Source organism: Rissa tridactyla, chromosome 10, assembly GCF_028500815.1.
Source record: "Rissa tridactyla isolate bRisTri1 chromosome 10, bRisTri1.patW.cur.20221130, whole genome shotgun sequence".
NCBI lineage: Eukaryota > Metazoa > Chordata > Aves > Charadriiformes > Laridae > Rissa > Rissa tridactyla.
Window position 1 is genome coordinate 1,715,920 of NC_071475.1, and position 18,247 is coordinate 1,734,166.

Sequence of the window (18,247 nt, forward strand, 5' to 3'; positions counted from 1 at the left end):
GCAGAATTAGAATTTTGTTCAATAACAATCCACATTATGTAAGGTTTTGAAAGTATCTAGCTTTGATTCTGCGTTGCACAGAGGTGACCTACCTATCCTATAGAACCTACCTTCAACATTTTCTCCTCAGTACCTATCTGTTTCCTAACCATAAAGAAAGCTCAGGAGGGCTGAAAACCAAAACAAAGTAGTACATTTAATGACTGTCTCTGTTAGACCCACCTACATTTTCCCTACTGCCTAGAAGATGAGAACCATGTAAGCTAGTCGTCAAAGAATGCAAGATGAGTTTGTTGGGAAGCAAAAAAGAAGAATCCCTAGTAACTAGAATGATTCTAGCGATATGGTGATCCTCAGAGGCCTGAGGGGCCTAATTTTGGTCAGAGTCAACTGCAACAAAGATAAACTGTATGTTTGAGGTAGGAGTGGTTAGAAACTGGGAAGAGTTTAACCACAAAAAAGTATTTTTACATTCCTAATCTAAGCCAGTGAATCACAGTTCCCTGCTTAGTATCTACATATTTACAAACAAACACTGGATGCGTTTTGAGAAATTCACTATTAAATATGAGGAAAAAATGTATCAAGTCTTTCAACTTGCATTCCCCGGTATACTTTTAAATACTAAAACGCAACATGATAAGCATAATACTCCCATTAGGACTATACAAACTCCTCTACAAATGCAACATTTTTATTTCCCAACAACTGAAAAAAATCTTTCCACTAACAATATTCTGCATAAGTTTTTGCTGTCACCAAGCTTTTGTTTTGGCTTGAAAAGTTTACCTATTCAGTTGAAGCCGCTTCACCCTAAGGAAGCAAGCCAAGGTGTCCTTTTAAGGTGATGTTTACCTGAACACAACAGTTTGATTATAAGACGTAGCACAGACTTATATACTGTACCTTCTTAAATAGGGCTTTTCTTTGCTGAGATACCCTGGCACGCTGCACAAGGGTGTGGACATAGCCAAGATTGTTCACAATCAGAGAAAAATGAGATGAGCTCATCCTAATTTTCACTGTCATCACGTAAGTCATGATCTCAGTCTCTGCTAAATGGCAGCACGGCACTAAGAGGTGGTGTTCATCAGAAATTCAGTGCTTTAGAACATTTTTGTGTGCTTTGCCATATTTTAACATCACATTTGAGGCATTCTCTTTTTACCACAGTATTTCTACACTCACATTGTTTAGTGTTGACAGCGATAACATGATACATATTTTTATTATTATCTCGTTTATTATAGTAATGCTTGATGGCCAGTGAAGGATGGAGCCCATTATGCCTGGCACTGGATTAATAAAGAGCATTGATCAGTCTTGTCAGGCTTGTACTCTACATAGGTAAGCTATACACAGTTCGCTGGGAGGGCACAAACGCCACCAGAACAAGCAGTGTGAAGTTCTCTTGGATTTAAAATACGGCATGAGTGTGTTTCCCTCCCCAAAAGCCAGGAACTCTTTGACTCATTTCAAGATAGAGCTGCAGACCTCTATGACAATACATTCTTCCAGGTGTCATTTATATCAGTTAGATAAAAGAGTAAATCTTACTTATGCTCTTACAGGCAAAAAGGCTGCCCCATGAGCTCACACCTTACACAGCATGAGAGAACGCACATCAGAGAGCGTTAACGAACACTCTCAGACATGACAGAGCAAAACTTCAAGCACATCTTGCACCTTATTAGACATGAGAGAATCCAACCAGGGGAAACAAAGCAAAGGAACTTGGATTTATTTTTCCAGAGCACACAGAGAAGTACTTGTTTTGCTGGTGGCATGGGGAGGGGGAGGAACGAGGAAGCTCAGGAAGGAGGCAGCAGTGGATTTACTTCACAGCACCTAAGGAGTGATGGCAAAGCAGAAAAAGTGAACTGAACCCTTCCCTCCTACCACTAAGAAAGCTGTTCCTGTTTCATTGCTTCTGACTCTGTTCTCTCCTGACTTTATAAGACCTTTTCCTTTTAATGGAAAACATCATCATATACATTTCTAAGCACGTTTTATATTTTTATACAATATTAAACAATAATCCAGTGATTTAGTTTAAATGATCCAAACCTTTATATTTCTTTGGTTCTCCATTTTCAAAGATCTGAGTTTACATTAAGTTCAGCATTATCCCACTGGGGAGACCCTCAGCTCATAATTCCTACCATTGAATTACATGTCCTGGGTCTCAAGTATGCAAGATTTGCCACTGGAAAAAAGGGAAAAACCTGACCCATCATATTTTGAGGTCTAAAATGCAGAAACATCTGCTAGAATCATATTCACTTGGCTGAGGTTAGGAATATGGGAGCCTGCAGTTGATCAGCGCTGCCCTAGGTGTCACGGAGGCCAATGGGAATTACACTAAGAGGGTTTCAGTAGACAAGGGCGTAATTCAGTCAGCTTTAAAAAAACCCATGAAACAGAAGCCTAACTTTTTCCTTCTTTTTTTACTTCCAGCCTCCTACTCCTTCCTTTCTGTCTTTTGAGGCACTTGTTCTTTTGAGTATATTATCAGAGGTGGAGGCCTTCACATTCCCATGCTGCCTGAACTTCAAAACAAATGCCATCCCATTTCATCACTTTTATCAGTTCTATTTTTTTAGCTAATAAAAGCACTTTTAAGGTAGTTTTCAAACAAACCATATATAGCTTTGGCAAGATCAGTAATTACAGATTACAAATTTTTTTCTATAGTATTGTTATTTCAGTAAAATGATTTTTTTGCTTATATTATTCTTACATAAAAAAATAAATTTGTGCAATAGAAATCAGACAAAAAGTGTTTAATACTTAGTAGAAAGCATACCAACTTTTTCTTCTTTGTCTAAAAAGTTAAGATTGCTAAACTCCCCAGTAAGTTAACTTTAGATAAAAATAATAATTTCCTTAGAAAATAGAAACATACTTCAAACTATACCTTTCCTTTGGAAGAGTCCAGACCCGCATTTTCATTCTTCGGGTTTGTACAGCCCTCTTCCTTTTTCCATTGTCCATATTTCACTGAATACTAACTCATAGTCCCTCCTCACTTTTATATACTATCCTTCTCATCCCTGTCCCTTTCTGAATAATATTCTACCTCACATGATTTTAGAATGCTATGAATCAAGATATATCATAGATTAAACTGGTGTATTTTAAACCCTAACACATTTATAAAGTAAAATATATATATATATATACAAAAACCCAATCAAACAAAAAAAAACCCCAAACCCCAAAAACCCAGAAAAGCATTTTAGTTTAAAGAGGTTGATTTTTTCCAAAACAGGAAAGAAGAGAAGCAAATGTAATGATTTTCAATTGCATTGGTTTCTTCAAATTTTCATTTGCATTACAAAAAACTAGAACACTCTGCATCTTACAGTCCTTTAAGCAGCCTGAGACACCTGCAAACCTGAAGTACTGTTAATCCTGTCTGTCTTCTGAGTGGTTCAGTCACTAGAGAATGTAACTGTCATATCTCACTCTCATAACCTGCACTATAAAACAATCTTTCATCACTTGTATCATCTTGTAAATCCACTTGTACACTATAGGGCAACAGAAGATGCAAAAGGCTAGTCCAAGTGCAGCCTTTAATCTTTCCAGAGTGTATTAGTTGACTTAGTATAACTAGTTCTCAAAAAAAAAGATTTAAAAATCATCCAATCATTAACTATGTGTGTTTCCATGTAAAGGAGCAATGTGGGAGGAGAGAACTAATACTTCAGGGAGAAAATAAATTTTAGGAACATAGTTTAAGAACAGCAACCAAAGAGTATAAAGAGGTAGCCATTTATGGACCTCCTGTCCATGAATTTGTCTAACCCCTTTTTGAACCAGCTGCTGCCACCCTGCCCTCTAGGGAAGCGAGTTACAGAAGGTAATCTCTTTTGAATCGATCACTGATTAACTTCAGCAAGTGCATGATATTCCTCATGCTGGGGGATCTGGCAAACAACAGTTCTACGTTCAGTTTATGCCTTCCTTTGAGATTCTGCAAACTTCAAACATATCCTCCCCCTGCCTTTCCCTCCCCAGAGTGAAGAGTCTTTGAATCTCTCCCTCGTAAAGCAGCTGCAGAGAGCCCTTGATCTCTCTGCCATTGAGGGTCTGGGGCAAGCGCTCAAGGAATAAATCCCCTGAAAAGTATTGTGGAATTCCAACAGAAAATGTTTGCCGGAGCACTGACTGTTATTTTTCCAGTGAGGCAAGGTACCTGAATGGGTAGAGAATAATAGCAACAAAATTGGAAAGAAAAGCGCACTATTAGGATACAGAGGGGCAACTACCATCAAAGTCCCTTTCCACCTGGCAGATGCCTCAAACCATACGGATCATAGGAACTTGGAAGATCATTTTTACAACTAGGGAGCCAGAAGCCTATATTTCTATAGCTTCTTGAGGACATTACTCATGGAAACACATGATAATTAAACAAAAATACTTATGAGATGAAGAAAACAAGCTGGTCAAAATCCAGACCCGTTTTCTAGATCAGAAAATTATGCTTAGTTATTATAACCATAATATGTGTTGTTTGGAACATGTTTGAATATGTTTGAACTCTTTCTAGTTCACCTTCAGGCAATGCTTCTGTGACATAAGAAGCACTACTTCCATTCCATAACAGAGAGGAAGACATTGCTTTCCCGGGAGGGAAACACTTCGAAAAGGTTGTTACTGTACTCTCCCACTGCCTAAAGGGGACAGGAAACATGGGAGAGGCTCCAGCTTCCTTTGCTTGGATACCAATATAAAAGCAGGCAAAATACAGCCTCTCATAGGATAGGATGCTTTGGAGAAATCCAAAATTGATCTTACTAACCTTCAATAGCAGGCGACAATCTATTTTGAAAGTAAATTATGACCTTAACAGGAACAAAATGAAGAAAAGAAATGGCACACTTTCTTCCCATGCTGATGAAATTTCCAACATCATGGATCTTACAAAATAAAATCAATGTACCCTATCATTTAGTCTGAACATATAAGACTCTCAAGTGAATAGGAACTTGGTGACACTCGTACGTCTTTAAATAAAACAAGAGCTTTGCCAAGTAAACAGTTCACTCATTCTGTTCTCACAGAGAGAAACATTTTATTGCTTTGTGCCCCTTCATTGTTTACAAAAAAAAACCATCTCTTCATTTTAGTCAAGAAAGCTTCTGTTCCAGAGAACAAAGCCTTCATTTGGTTTTCTCTAATCTTTATGGTGTTTGCAAGTTGGTGTCAAAAATGTTAGTCAAGGCATGCTGTGTTACAGGTCTGTGGGGCAAAAGCAGTCACAAGAGACTCTCCACCCAAGTTAGGAGACCACATTACCATTCTAACTACTTCCTATGGAAGTCACAGTTGTATCAACATCCTGCTGTTTTGTTTGTATTTAACTTGGGATATGACTCTCTACACTCTCAGCATGAATCCTACAATTAAATGGAAGCAGTCCACAGGTTACTAAAAAACAGTCTAGTGTTCTACACTTGAAATGGTACAATTTTGGAGACAATCAACCTGCTATCCATTCACTGAACTTGTTTATAGTATACATTACCACAGTTGAAACGAGTCAAAATAATCCCTCTAATAAAATTACAAAAATAGTAAACTGCTTTTTGAAAATTATTTTTTCTCCACAGCTATTTATACACTACTCATATCCAGCCTATTAAATAAAGGTACGTGAAAAAATTCATGTTAGAAAATGATCAAAGCTATCTTTTTCAAAATATAGGCTGTATTAGAGCTGACAAAATAGAAAAAAATGATTTTCAAATGATCCTACTTTCAAAATAATACTTCATTAATAGTCTAAGAAACCTGACCCTGGTGTATTTGCTTAAACTTCAATTCAAAGAGTACCCTTTAATGTCGTGTATCCACTACTACTTATTTAGCCTAGAACTCTCCCCGAGGTAGGTGCTGGCTATTTTAGAATATACTAGCATTTAAAACGGAGCATACCCAAAGCATCTTAGCCCACACCTTTTAGTAAACACCTCAGTTTTCAGCGTAGGCAAGGGCAACTTGCTTTCCTTTCTGGAAGGAAGGGGTGCAGGAAAAGCACGGCCTAACTAAACCCAGAGAGCAGGCAGTGTCTACGGGAAGCTATCAGTTTAAGTGGTTTTAAAGAGTGAGTTCCCAGCAATTCCAAAGAGTAGTTTCAACTTAAATCACCTTGCCAATTTCTCCTACCTTGCTGTATGGCTTTCCTCATTCTTGCTGCTGTATGGAAGACCCCAAAAAAGGAAATTAACTTCATGACTACATGCAAGTGGAGTCCCTACAATTTCATCAGGGATTTTCCTGTCAATGGGTGTCATGCTTCTGGCCTGTGTAGGCACTGAACAGGTCAACTGCATACACAATTACTTTGAAATGTTCCAGATGCTCTGGATTTACTACTCGCACAGAAATTTCAGAAGTGCTTTTGACCATAGCTGTACCCACAGCAATGAAGAAGAAACCACTACCCTGTGGGTGACAGAACCTCTTGGGGTGGAGTAATTAGGACATAAATAAAGGAAAACACGTTGAGGTCCTTTCCCTTTCCCTCCCCAAGTGCCAGTCTGAGACGGTGATGGATGGAAATAGTAATAGGAGAACGTAAAGCAGGGACATGAGCTGATTTGTCCAGGTGCTGGGAACATGTCTAGATTCTCTGGACATCCAACAGCCCTTGTAAGAGCTGCAGCTCCTGCTGAGCTGCTACACAGATGTGAAATCCCCAACTTCTACTCCAGTAAAATTTATAGATGGAAAAAAGGGGTATGTCTGCAGAAAACCAGATGAAAGGTAAACTTCCTTATACTTCTGCCATTAGTACTTCATAAAGCATTTTGACTTTCCTACAAACTCTGACTGTGACTCTCCAGTTTTAGATCTTATGCAGTCTTCCCCTTGGGCTGTGATCCCTGACTTCCAGAATCTATTCAAAGACCCTCTTCATCCCTGCAATATCCTCAAAAGTCCACTTGAAGCCATTCGTATACTCGTCCATGCTTGAATTTCCTGCACTAAAAGACAGGAGGGGACCAGTCAGACCAGGTGACAGACAAACGGACAACACGCATTGTCTTCCCTGCAACAAAACAAGCTCCCTCCTTACTCTGTGAAGCTGCTCATCGTCAGGTTGTTGAACCAGGCAGATCCGGTCCCTGGTCTTGGATCTGAGCCTGGCGTCTAGTGGCAAATACAAGTGCCCTCTCCTTGTTTGGCAGAGCAGCTGAACCACCGACCCAGCCGGTAAAAGTACAGTACGTGTTCAGCACTTCTGCAAAGAGTGGCAGCTGCTGGGACTGAACGCTTGGTGGAAAAAAACATTTTATCCCCTTCTTCCCACAAATATTTCAGCCTTGACTACACACAGGTGCTGTTAAATGAATAAAGTAAACGTACTGAAAAACAGAGATAAGCAATACTCATTTATTATTTTCAGTGAAAAAAATGGTGCACATTCTTAAACAGAGGAAGGGATGTTTAATTTTATACTGTCACTGTAAGAAAATTTACAGCAAAATCTAATTTAAAAATAAATTTTTTTTGGACAGCACAGAAATGTTCTATTTTTGTTATTGAATGAAAGGACTAGTAGCCCGTTATTCTATTAGGAGATCTTTAATGCTTCATTACTGAAGTAATCTGATTTATTCCACATAAGGGAAAATACATATTCTTCTGAAATTCGTAGTGAATTTCAGGGCACAGTCACTTCCAGCAAAACTGATTTAGCAATACCCACAGGTGATGGCATGAACTCTACTCAAAGTCAAGGAAATTACCTTTCAAACTCTTGGCAAGAATTTCATTCAGGATACTCTGAAAGCTTCAGAGCACTGAGTCTACTGAGTTGACTGCTGAAGGAAACACTCAGTAATTAACAGTTGGATCTCAAAAATTAAGAATCCACAGATCTTCAAGTCGAAACATGAGGTTCAGTCTTTTTGGGATTAATTGCATGGTCACTCACTACTGAGTGCTGTGTTTGTCACATGTAACTAAGTCACCGAAAGGTCAAATAATGCAAAACCACAAGGAAATAATTTTTTTTAATCTTGTATTTAAATATATTTCTAAGTAGGGTAAACACCACAGAAAGTTAATTTAAGGGCTTTTAACCAAGAAAACCCCAAGTTTTGATAACAGATTTTGGGGAGTTTGGGGGGACGGGGGGGAGCGTTGCAGCTTGAAGATTACATGCATATAATTTAAAAGTTGAACTAACAAAAAAAGTGATATAATTTTTACATCTTTTCCCTCACATGCCACTAGACTTTCTTTTATGACTATCGGCTCTGTAGGTCAGACTCTGTATCTTTCAAAGGGAAAATAATTTTTACCATTTCTGAAAAGATGATCTATCCCATAGAGTAAAATCCACTTTCCATAAGGACAAGCATTTATTTCACATACATATAAAAAGCAATTTTAATATTATATAAATACTCATGTATCTATCTATACATCTCTTTAATTTTGTTACAAGCAGGTTTATGAGTTTTGGAACGAACCACCATCTAGGAAAAGACATCTGTATGAAAGCATTGTGGACGCTTGGTGGTCATGAAAGTATGCTCCACAAATATGGCATTTCTGAAACCTCTGAGAAAAACCCCACCACATCACAGAGCAGAAACTTCTCCTACCCTCAAGCTCTTCACATTACAAAATGAATAAGCTTTTCTAGACAAGCCTCATGAGGTTCTCAGTAGGCTGCGCTCCTTCTTGTGGACTCTCAGAAAACAAAAACAATGTCTGGGAAAAGTGTTCTGGATATATATTTCTAACTACCAATTTTTAAGTTCAGGCCAATTGAAACATTTCTATAGATGATAAATACATTTTTAAAAAACACTAACATCCCTTTTGTCACACTGCAATATAGATTATTTTTTTTAAACTATCACTTATTAAAAAATAATGCGTGCATTGATTATTTTTTTTATGGTCAGAGATAGAAAGACCACAAAGCATGAAGACAATTAGGCAAAATGATGGATTTGAACACATGCTGCATTTCACTGTTAACATGTATGCGTAACTTCCATTAATGTCAGTATGAGTTATGCGTGCACTGCTAAAATAATATGACCATAACAAAAATATTTCCTCCAGAACTAATATAGCAATATTTTTTATAGACATTTGGGAAAAAAAAATAAATCACATATTTAGAAAGTAATGTGCAAATGCAAATCCTTCTCCAAACGTAACATTATGGAATCCTTTAAAATAAATGTTATTTTGTCACATGTTGGCATCAAGTTAAGAATAATTTGATTTTTACCTCCTTCCATCAAATTACCTTTCATTTAGTGGGTACTTCTCCAGTTTCCAGTTCAAAAAGATGAACCAGATAATGAACAAGATAAAGCTGCTATCCATTTTTATTGTAAACTTCCTTAAATAACTAAATGTATATGGCAACATTTAATGACAACTGAAGAAGTTATCTAAAGCTGACAACTGATTGTAGCCAGCAAATTAAGATGGATCTTGGCAATGTCAGCCAGATGAGCCTAGAATGCAGAGTTATGTTTGGAACTTGAACATAATATAAGCATAGGAAATCATCATGAATGTTCTTAAACACACAGTTCACGCCTATTTAACTGTAAGCTTGCAGCCAAAACCCGTAATCACTCAATATTAAATTAAAAAAATGATAAATAGAAGTTATGGTCAATGCTGCCAATTAGTAAGTTATCTTAAAATATCAGAGAGAAGACACATTATTTTAGTATATTACTACAACACAGAATTATCATTATTCTGTCAGTCGTTGTCTGGGTCTAAGTAGCTTCTACAATCTGTTTTTGAGAATACTTTATTCATTAAAAAAATGTAACGCCATATTTGGTATATTCTGTTGTTAATGCAGCAGTTTTATAAATTTGTTTGTCATATAGTTATTTCAGTAAGCTATTTCAAAAATTAAACTACTGTAATAAAATAACTGAATTATTTCTTTAAAAAGTTTACTAATACATGTTTATCTATTCATTTATGTTGTTTAGTATATGTTATTAGATTTTACAATTGGAAATTCAGATTTACATTTAATTTATATTTAATAACAGTCATGTAGCCCTTGCCGTACACAAAGCTCAAAAAAATGAGTATGTTCATTTCTGCTGCTTTGATTCAGTACTAACGATGTTAAAGAGGCAGTAAAATGAAAAAAGCAAATACGATCATGCAAATTTCCATCATTATTCTATTTGTTCTCTGTTTAGTAAAATTGTGCTGTGATTTTATATATTTTGTTTTGTTCGTTAACTCTATTTCCTGTCTCCTAGACCAGCAACAGAAGTCCTGTCTGATTCCATCTCCAACATGATCTCAGCTTTGTAATATATTTCACAGAAAATAAAGTTAGGATAGAATTTAAAATACTAATAGAATAGATGGGGTTTTTAAGGAAAGTGAGCTCTAATTCTAAGTTATTAGCTGAATCATAGATTTCAGGGGGAGTGATTTGTACAGAAGTTTATTTTAGCTCAGTTCAGGATTAAAAATGAAAACCGCATAGGAAAAATTACTTCTTTTGAAGATACAAAAAAAAGGTAAATGGCAGAAAAAGTCTACATACTTACACAGCTAACAAAGTAGCAATTAAGAAATTAAAAACAAAAAAGAAAAGTCTTTTACAAAAGAAACCATACTAATGACTACTAAAAGAAAAAAATATACAAATATACTTTTAACTAGAAATTTTTATTGATTTAAATTTTTAGATGCTAATTTGAAATTTTCTTCTAATTTTACTATTTTACTTTTAAAATTGATACTGTAAAAACACACTATGTGTTTACGTCTCATTTTTAATTCCAAACTATTCCTAACTTGGACCTTTGATACTGGGTCTTTCACCACGAGTACCATCCACTCAGTCAGTCATTCATAAAATAGAACAGCTTTTATCAAAAGAAAACTCAAACTTTAGCAGTTTTTGCGAGCCTCACTTCCCAGACTGCAGACACATGCCTTACAGAGTTCTGTGAGGTTCTGTGTACCCAACCAAAAAAGTCACAATAACAGAATTAAAGGTACTGCTTTTTTCTCCCCTACGTTGCTTAATGATTGAAAATTATGGTAAAAATGAGTTAAAAAAAAAATTTACCAATAGGATGAAAACCAAATATGCACTCCAAGAAACAGTCCAAAGCACTATACAGAAAACAGGTGCCTGCATGAAATGTACTAGCATCGAGCACCCCGTATAATATCACATACTACCCTAATTCATACGTACTCCCATTTTTCTGTATAGATACAGACCTCATTAAAGTCAAAAGCAGAAGTTCTTTTGATTTCACTGGAGACATTCAGGCTTACCTTACAGTATTTTTGCACCTATATTACACAGCAGCCACTCTTAAAACCTACCTTTACAAAACCCTAGTAAGCATATGTCTCTATTTCCACTTTGTCTTCTTTACAACATTATTAAAATCATTTTTTCTGATTATTTACTTTCTCGCAAAAGGTAAGGATATATACAACTTAGCTGAAGTTATGTAAGTGTTTTGGGTTTTTTCTTCCTCAATAAAACAACTTTGAAACCACAACTGAATGTTCTTTGCTGGATGTTCACTATACACTTACCAGCCGAGCCAAGTCATAACAGGTTCGCTCCTTTTTGCCAATTTTAAAGATCATGTCAGAGCTTTAACATCCCATAATTACAGATATTTGCCTTTCTTGTGGGTAAGATGTTAGATTTAAATTATAGGTCTATCTTCCTTTTTCAGTTCTGTACACTTATACGTAGTGATAATGTGTATGCAAATAGGTTGTCAGTTTTTTAACCAATTCAATGCAGTAAACTTTGCTCCATCCATCTGAAGTTAATAAACCCCTTCCTTGAATTTGCCACTGAAAGAAACTCCAACATAGAATTCTCACTGAAAGACGGGGCTTCAAACCCTCAATTTCTCATGGAAGTTATACTGTGCTGATATTATATTTGCATGTAACAAAGGACAGCTTTCAAAAAATGCTCCACATGTCAATTGTTGGGTGCTTCTAAAATGAAGACTTTCGCATTCCTGTATTTTAAAAGGAATTTAACAGTTTTACTACTATTAGAAGTCCTTAGATTCAGACTTAAATATATACATAGAAAAAACACTTACAGAAAAAAACCCCAAACCATCTCTTATGACAAGAAAGTAGTAATTCTAATTTTTTCTAGAAATTAGAGAAATCAATGTACTTACTTCATTTCTAGAATTTCTTCAAGCTGTTTTCTTCGCTCTATTCTCAGGTTAGCCAGATGTGCTTCTTTTTCAGCCAAAGACTGCTGGGTTGAGGCAAGACGGGCTTTGGTAGAATCTAATTCTTGTCTAGTCTTTTCCAGTGCATTCATCAGCTCTTCTACCTATGAGAGAGAACTTTTTAAGGTCTGTATTCTTTACAATAAGTAAATCTGAAATCTATATAAATCCAGAAGAAAAAAAAAGACACACACAAAAGGAATTATTTTAAGTAAATGGCTGTTCAAATCCACTCCTCTCTTAACTGTTTTAAAAAACAAAAGCAGTCATTAAATACCAAAAAATCTTTATGCTTCCATGAATCCATTGCATAATATGCAACATTTATACAAAACAGATCACCAGAAACCTGTTTAACCTGAGACACCTCCACATACAGAAACAATATTTTCAGCACCGTTTATATTATTTGAATTCAGGGTGGTGGTAACTCATCATAACAATAGTTTCAGAAATTTTAGATGCAGATACAGATATATATTTTAATACAAAACTGGTCATGACAATCCATGTATTTTTCATCAAAAAAGGCAAACTCTTCCGTGCAGAACAGGTTGCCCGGGGATGTGTAGACTCTCCAGTCCGTTGTGTTTTCAGATCTTTGGACTGCATTGCCTCTAGTGGTCCCTCCTAACCCAAATCATTCTATGATTCTGAACTTTAAATGTCTGTTATTGTTCTAATAACAATCGAGTTATTTCCCTCATGACAACTATCAGAATCTCTGAAGTATAAACTCTAGGACGGTTAGGGTGATCCCACTCTTTCCTTAGCGTTGGTAAATGTCAACTGGATGTGGGATAAATTGCATATTGCAGGAATTCAGAAAACCTTTACCTTTTCATAAACCAAAATTCAGAACTAAAAAAAAAATGCATGACATGGTCTATTACATTATTTAAAGAACACACTAAAGAATGGAGACTACATGTGACAGCTGTCTGGCTACAGAAAATTTACTTGTGGGGTGAATCATTACATTCCCAGACCCAGAAGGTCAGGAATAGGCTCTGGTAACCAGGACACCAGTACGATTTCCCCCTGTTCAAATGATACAGTTTACATTAAGAGGTGCAAGTAAACAACAGATTTAATTTGTTTTTTATGACACAGTGATTTAAATAATGAATGTCCCGTTTCCTGCATTTTCTTTCTCACCTCCTTTGTCCAAATATTAACATCTTATAAATTAGCCAACACTTCAGGAAGAACATCTAAATAAAATAAAACGAGAGCGAATATATATTCCACTTGCGCATGTCACGCAAGTCATTGAAAAGCTTTCACTTTTTGCGGGTGTATCGAAAAGTCTGACAATATTCCACTGGGGTCATATAATCAGTGTGTCTACAGAGAAAATAAGATCTTTTCTCCCAAGTTCATGCTTAATTGATGTTTGTTGTTGTTATCTAAATCCCACTAGCCTGAAATCAGTGTTTATAAGCCACATATTTTTGTTTCAATTTGAACACATGTTGCCTCCTATATAACAGGTTCAATAAAGCAAAATTAATAATACAGTCCTTCATCAAATTACATTGAGGACTCACACCCTATTTGAAAATGATACACTGATCACTTACCCCTTCTACACCAGCTTCTGCATCTCTATAAACACTCAATAAGATCAGTGGAACACCAGAACACTTCTTGTACCTTTCACTGCGTAAGAACTAACATTTCACGAACACAGAATCACAATTATCAATAGCACTGAAACTACTGATGGTCCACTCAGAAAGTAAAACCAGTGTAATACTGGTATAAATGAAAGAACAACGAGCGCAAATTGTGCAGTGGAGTCTGTGCAGGTCCAAGATTCCGTTAAAGCAAACCCTCAAGAAAGATGAAGGCTTTCAATATCTTTGTAAAATGAGTATCTAGTGAACTTTCACAGTAGAAGCAGCAAAGAGAAAATATACTTGAGGGAAATAAAAAAATAAAAAAGCTGAATTTGCACTTAAATCCCAGGGAAAAATAAAAAAATAATAAAAAAAAAAAACAGATGGAGAGAGACAGATCACATTTATTTAAAAATATACTCAATTTCTAATATAACACCAGATACTTAATTTTGTCTTTTAGTACTAGAACAAAAAGCCCTGCTGTCTCCAACAAGGACAAGCCTCAACTAGTAAAACATAACATGGTATTTCTCCCAATTTTCTTGGGTTATTTCTTAGGCTCATCCATGTGTTTTTTAAAAACTGCGTACAGTTTCTGCTGAGGCTCCAGCTTGTTAGTTAATCCCAGGCAACATACATTAATGGAAGTAGTAGGAAGGATTCAAGACTGCGAAGTCATCCATACATAAAGACTCTTGCTTCGAGACAGTATCTTTAAACACCAAGTCACTCCACACTTGCAGATTTCTTTGGCAGATGAGAACGTAAAAAGGCAGAATAGTAGCATTTCCGTATAAAGAGTATCATTGCCCTCCTTTTCCTACAGGTTCAGCTGAATTTAGTACCCAGCCTGTCGACTGACTGAATGCTCACCTAAGTTCTAATATACCACATCACTTACATTTTAAAACATTTAAGGGAATTAAAGACTTGTGGAAAACAAAGCTGTGGATTTGTTAATGTATATTAATAACATACTCTCATATTACCAGACAAAAGAGATCAAAGTTTAAAAGAGAGGGGAAAAAACTTTAAAAATTTAAATATGAAAACTTTTTCAAACCACAAATCGTTAACACGTGTAGACCAGAAAGTTATACTTCCATTTACACTTTCAACACAATATTTGCCAGCTAGTTCTTCCCTTATTTTTTGAATATGACCCAAGTTCCAAGTTGTATGTTTTCCTAGTTAACTGTCTCACCAACACCTACAGCAGAATTCAACTGGCAGGCATGTGCAGAAGAAACTGATTTTTAATTTTTTTTTAATGAACTACTATCAAATGGAAACGTGTGAATGTTGAAGTTGCACACACAATCATCTTAGCGTGTTCATTATATAGCCGTAGCAGATCCATTACAATGGAAAATTAACTTTAAACACTGAAGGCAGTATTATCGAGATATAGAAGTCGGGGGGGGGGGGGGGGGGGAGCGGAAAAGCATCGTAAAACATAAACCCAAATTCTTAATGTAAGCACATGTTCTCTTCTTTGATATTAAAGTCATAGCAGAAAAAAATTAAGGGTTAATGTTGATTTACTACCTCTGAGTCCTACCGTAAGAAATGGAAACAAATCCAGTACTACTACTGCAAAATTTTAGCTTTCTGACCTATGGCAAATACTTCTTTCGCTGCATTCAGGAGCATTTCATCTAGAGAGTAATGGGCGTCCGGGAGTCCTTTCCTCTCCAAAGCACTGGTACGGTCCTGCCTTCCAGTTCCTTTTCAGTTTTTCCACTCTCCAGATCTTGAACTGAGTCCCCCAATGAAGTACCAGTTCAATAAGGACCAAGTCACACGTTTATACACTTTTCTTATCATCATACAAAGGATCAAGATAAAGTTTGTATTAATGACCATATTTGTAATATCTCATCCAGCCATTTTCCTCTCAAACTGAAGCACCTATTCAAATGAAGCACCTTAATTATCACATACGCATCCCTGAGACCTTTCTTTACACAGAAACACAGAAGAGCTTCTCAAAGCAATTTTTGTTGATCAGTAATACATTCTAAAATCCAAGCGGCATTTGAAATGCCTTCATGTGCTGCAGCTAGGGCAGGCACTGTCTCTGTGCAAGCACGGCTGGTGTTTTTCCGGGGCCGCCGGCGCAGGACACCTTTCAGAAGGCTGGCGCGAGGAGCTCCCAGCTCCCACGGCGCTGCTGAGGGGCAGCTCCTCACCCAGCCTGCCAAGACAGTGAGTACCTGAAAGCCTGCTCTTTTTCCCCTCCACTATATCTCTTAGCCTAACTACTTCTAACCACAAACTTTGCCATTTTGGATAGCAGCTAAAGAATCAATAAGAATTCATGCTTTGAAAGAGTTTACTCTGAAAACCTCATCAAATACAAAATTCTTTGCTAGTTAAGTACTCTATGCCCCGAATACAGTATTAACTGGGTTTTCTTCCCCTTTGCAAGACAACAGCCTCATCTTATCCTTTGCATTTTCCAATAAAAGTCATTTATTTTTTGCATACTTTCAGAAAGCCTAACTGACCTCAGCACTTCAAGGATTTTATTCAAATCAGTACTAGAACTAAGTTTACATTTCAGAATGGTGGAAAACCAGCAAACTAAACTATTATAATTCTTTATTAGTTTTAAGACTATTTTAAAAGAACACTTTCTACTTCTGCAGCTTCATATTTTCAAGTCCAACCAGCAGTGTTTTACACCAAGATAAGAAAAGAAAAAGAAATGAACGTGGCTGAAGTATACATCTGCATTACCAGATTCTGCAAATTAAAGAAGGTTAGAGTTCAACTGAATGACAGTTTATTAAAAATGCCCTGGAGCATTCTTAATTCCAGATTGGATTCGGCTCAGCACAACTCACGCTAACATAATACTGTTCCAGTTTGTGGGAATAAGGAGGGGGAGGGACAACTGCATGTTTTCTCAGATCAAGTATAATATATTTCTGCAGGATGACGAAGAGCTGGCAACTTTCCAGCAATCAAGGTTAGTATCTTTAAAGGGTTGGCACTTCATTTTAGCAACGATATTAGTAATAAATACAAGAGGTTTGGATTTCCCTAACTGACTTTTTCAAGTATCAGTAGTTATACAAAAATCCATACCTACTTCAATTTAAAACCTAATCTTGTGTTACTACACACAGATAATTTATTAATGTTGTATACTAAAATAAAATAAATAAATCCTCCTAATTCTTCACTTTTCTTTAATACAAGAAAATTAACCATTATAGATAATAATAAGAAGAAAAAGGTTTAACAAACTATTACATTCTCCCAGTACGGGTTTATGTGAGCTGCATTTTTATAAGTGAAGTGAATCAGTGTAAAAATCCTCCCAGTTATTTTCAAAGGTGCTTTCTTTTTTCCATTTGCTAAAGAAACGCGTTTGGGGTTTTTGGGTGGGGTTTGTTTGTGGGGTTTTTTTGACAAGTTACACACCATATAAATTTCAGTTATCTCCAGTTCTGTGAAGATTATTTTAATAAAAACTATATTTGGGTTTTTTCCCCATGATTAAGCATGAGATTGCAAAAAAAGGAAAGACTATATTCCTTAAAGTTTCTTTTTGTGGCTTTCCTACAAATTTATTCTGCCACTGGACTAAAAGGACATAGAAAACACATTCACAGAGATGAGGGAAACAGATAAAAACCTGGATTTGTACACACAAATATCCCTTTACCAACTCTTCTGACTCACAGGCTGGAGACTTCAGCTCTTTACACTAATGGGTTGCCTATGCTTTGCACGGTGACGGATGAGTGCCAGGCATCCCCGGATCCTGTACCAGCGGCTGCCGGCCATGCCGAGACCCACTCTAGCGCATGACTAATTCAATTACACACCTACAGGAGGTCCAGCACAAGCCCTGTGCACCTACCGCTCTTAAAATTGCCAACGCTGTCCTGCAATATGGTTTGTAAATAACTTGTTCCTTTCTGTTGCTGATGGGAATTTCTCCGGTGTACAACCCGCTACGCTTTCGTTACAAAGGTGCTTTTTGCAAAAGCAAATGGACGTAGCAAAGTGTCATACTGAGCTTTGCAAGACATGGAAATAAACTCTTTGTCGCCCTTCCCTCCACTCTCTTCCCATCCCATTTGTCATCCATAGCCAAATTCCTCACCTCTGATCCTCAATCACAGCTTTTAAACTCAGGAAACAGGTTTAGCAAAACCCAGTATAGTTATGGAGGCTGATGCTCCTGAACCCTTCCAAACGAAGAAATTAGACACATGTTGTCTCTCACAATTTTGGATATTGACAGAGAAGAAAAAAGTAACCATACTCCAGAATGTATATAAGCTTTAAAATAAACATCATAAGTAAAGGATTTGACAGAAAATTAAGTCGAATGTTTAGAAGATC

At 36.5% G+C, this 18,247-nt stretch overlaps 1 protein-coding gene across 1 annotated transcript in view; it reads right to left on the reverse strand.

Moving 5' to 3' along the window:
- Window positions 1-18,247, reverse strand: part of ERC2 (ELKS/RAB6-interacting/CAST family member 2) — a 370,025-nt gene that overhangs the window by 82,062 nt on the left and 269,716 nt on the right. Inside the window, exon 17 of the mRNA XM_054216425.1 lies at window positions 12,204-12,364. Within this exon, the coding sequence (XP_054072400.1) occupies window positions 12,204-12,364 (161 nt within the window). The remainder of the gene's footprint in view (window positions 1-12,203; window positions 12,365-18,247) is intronic.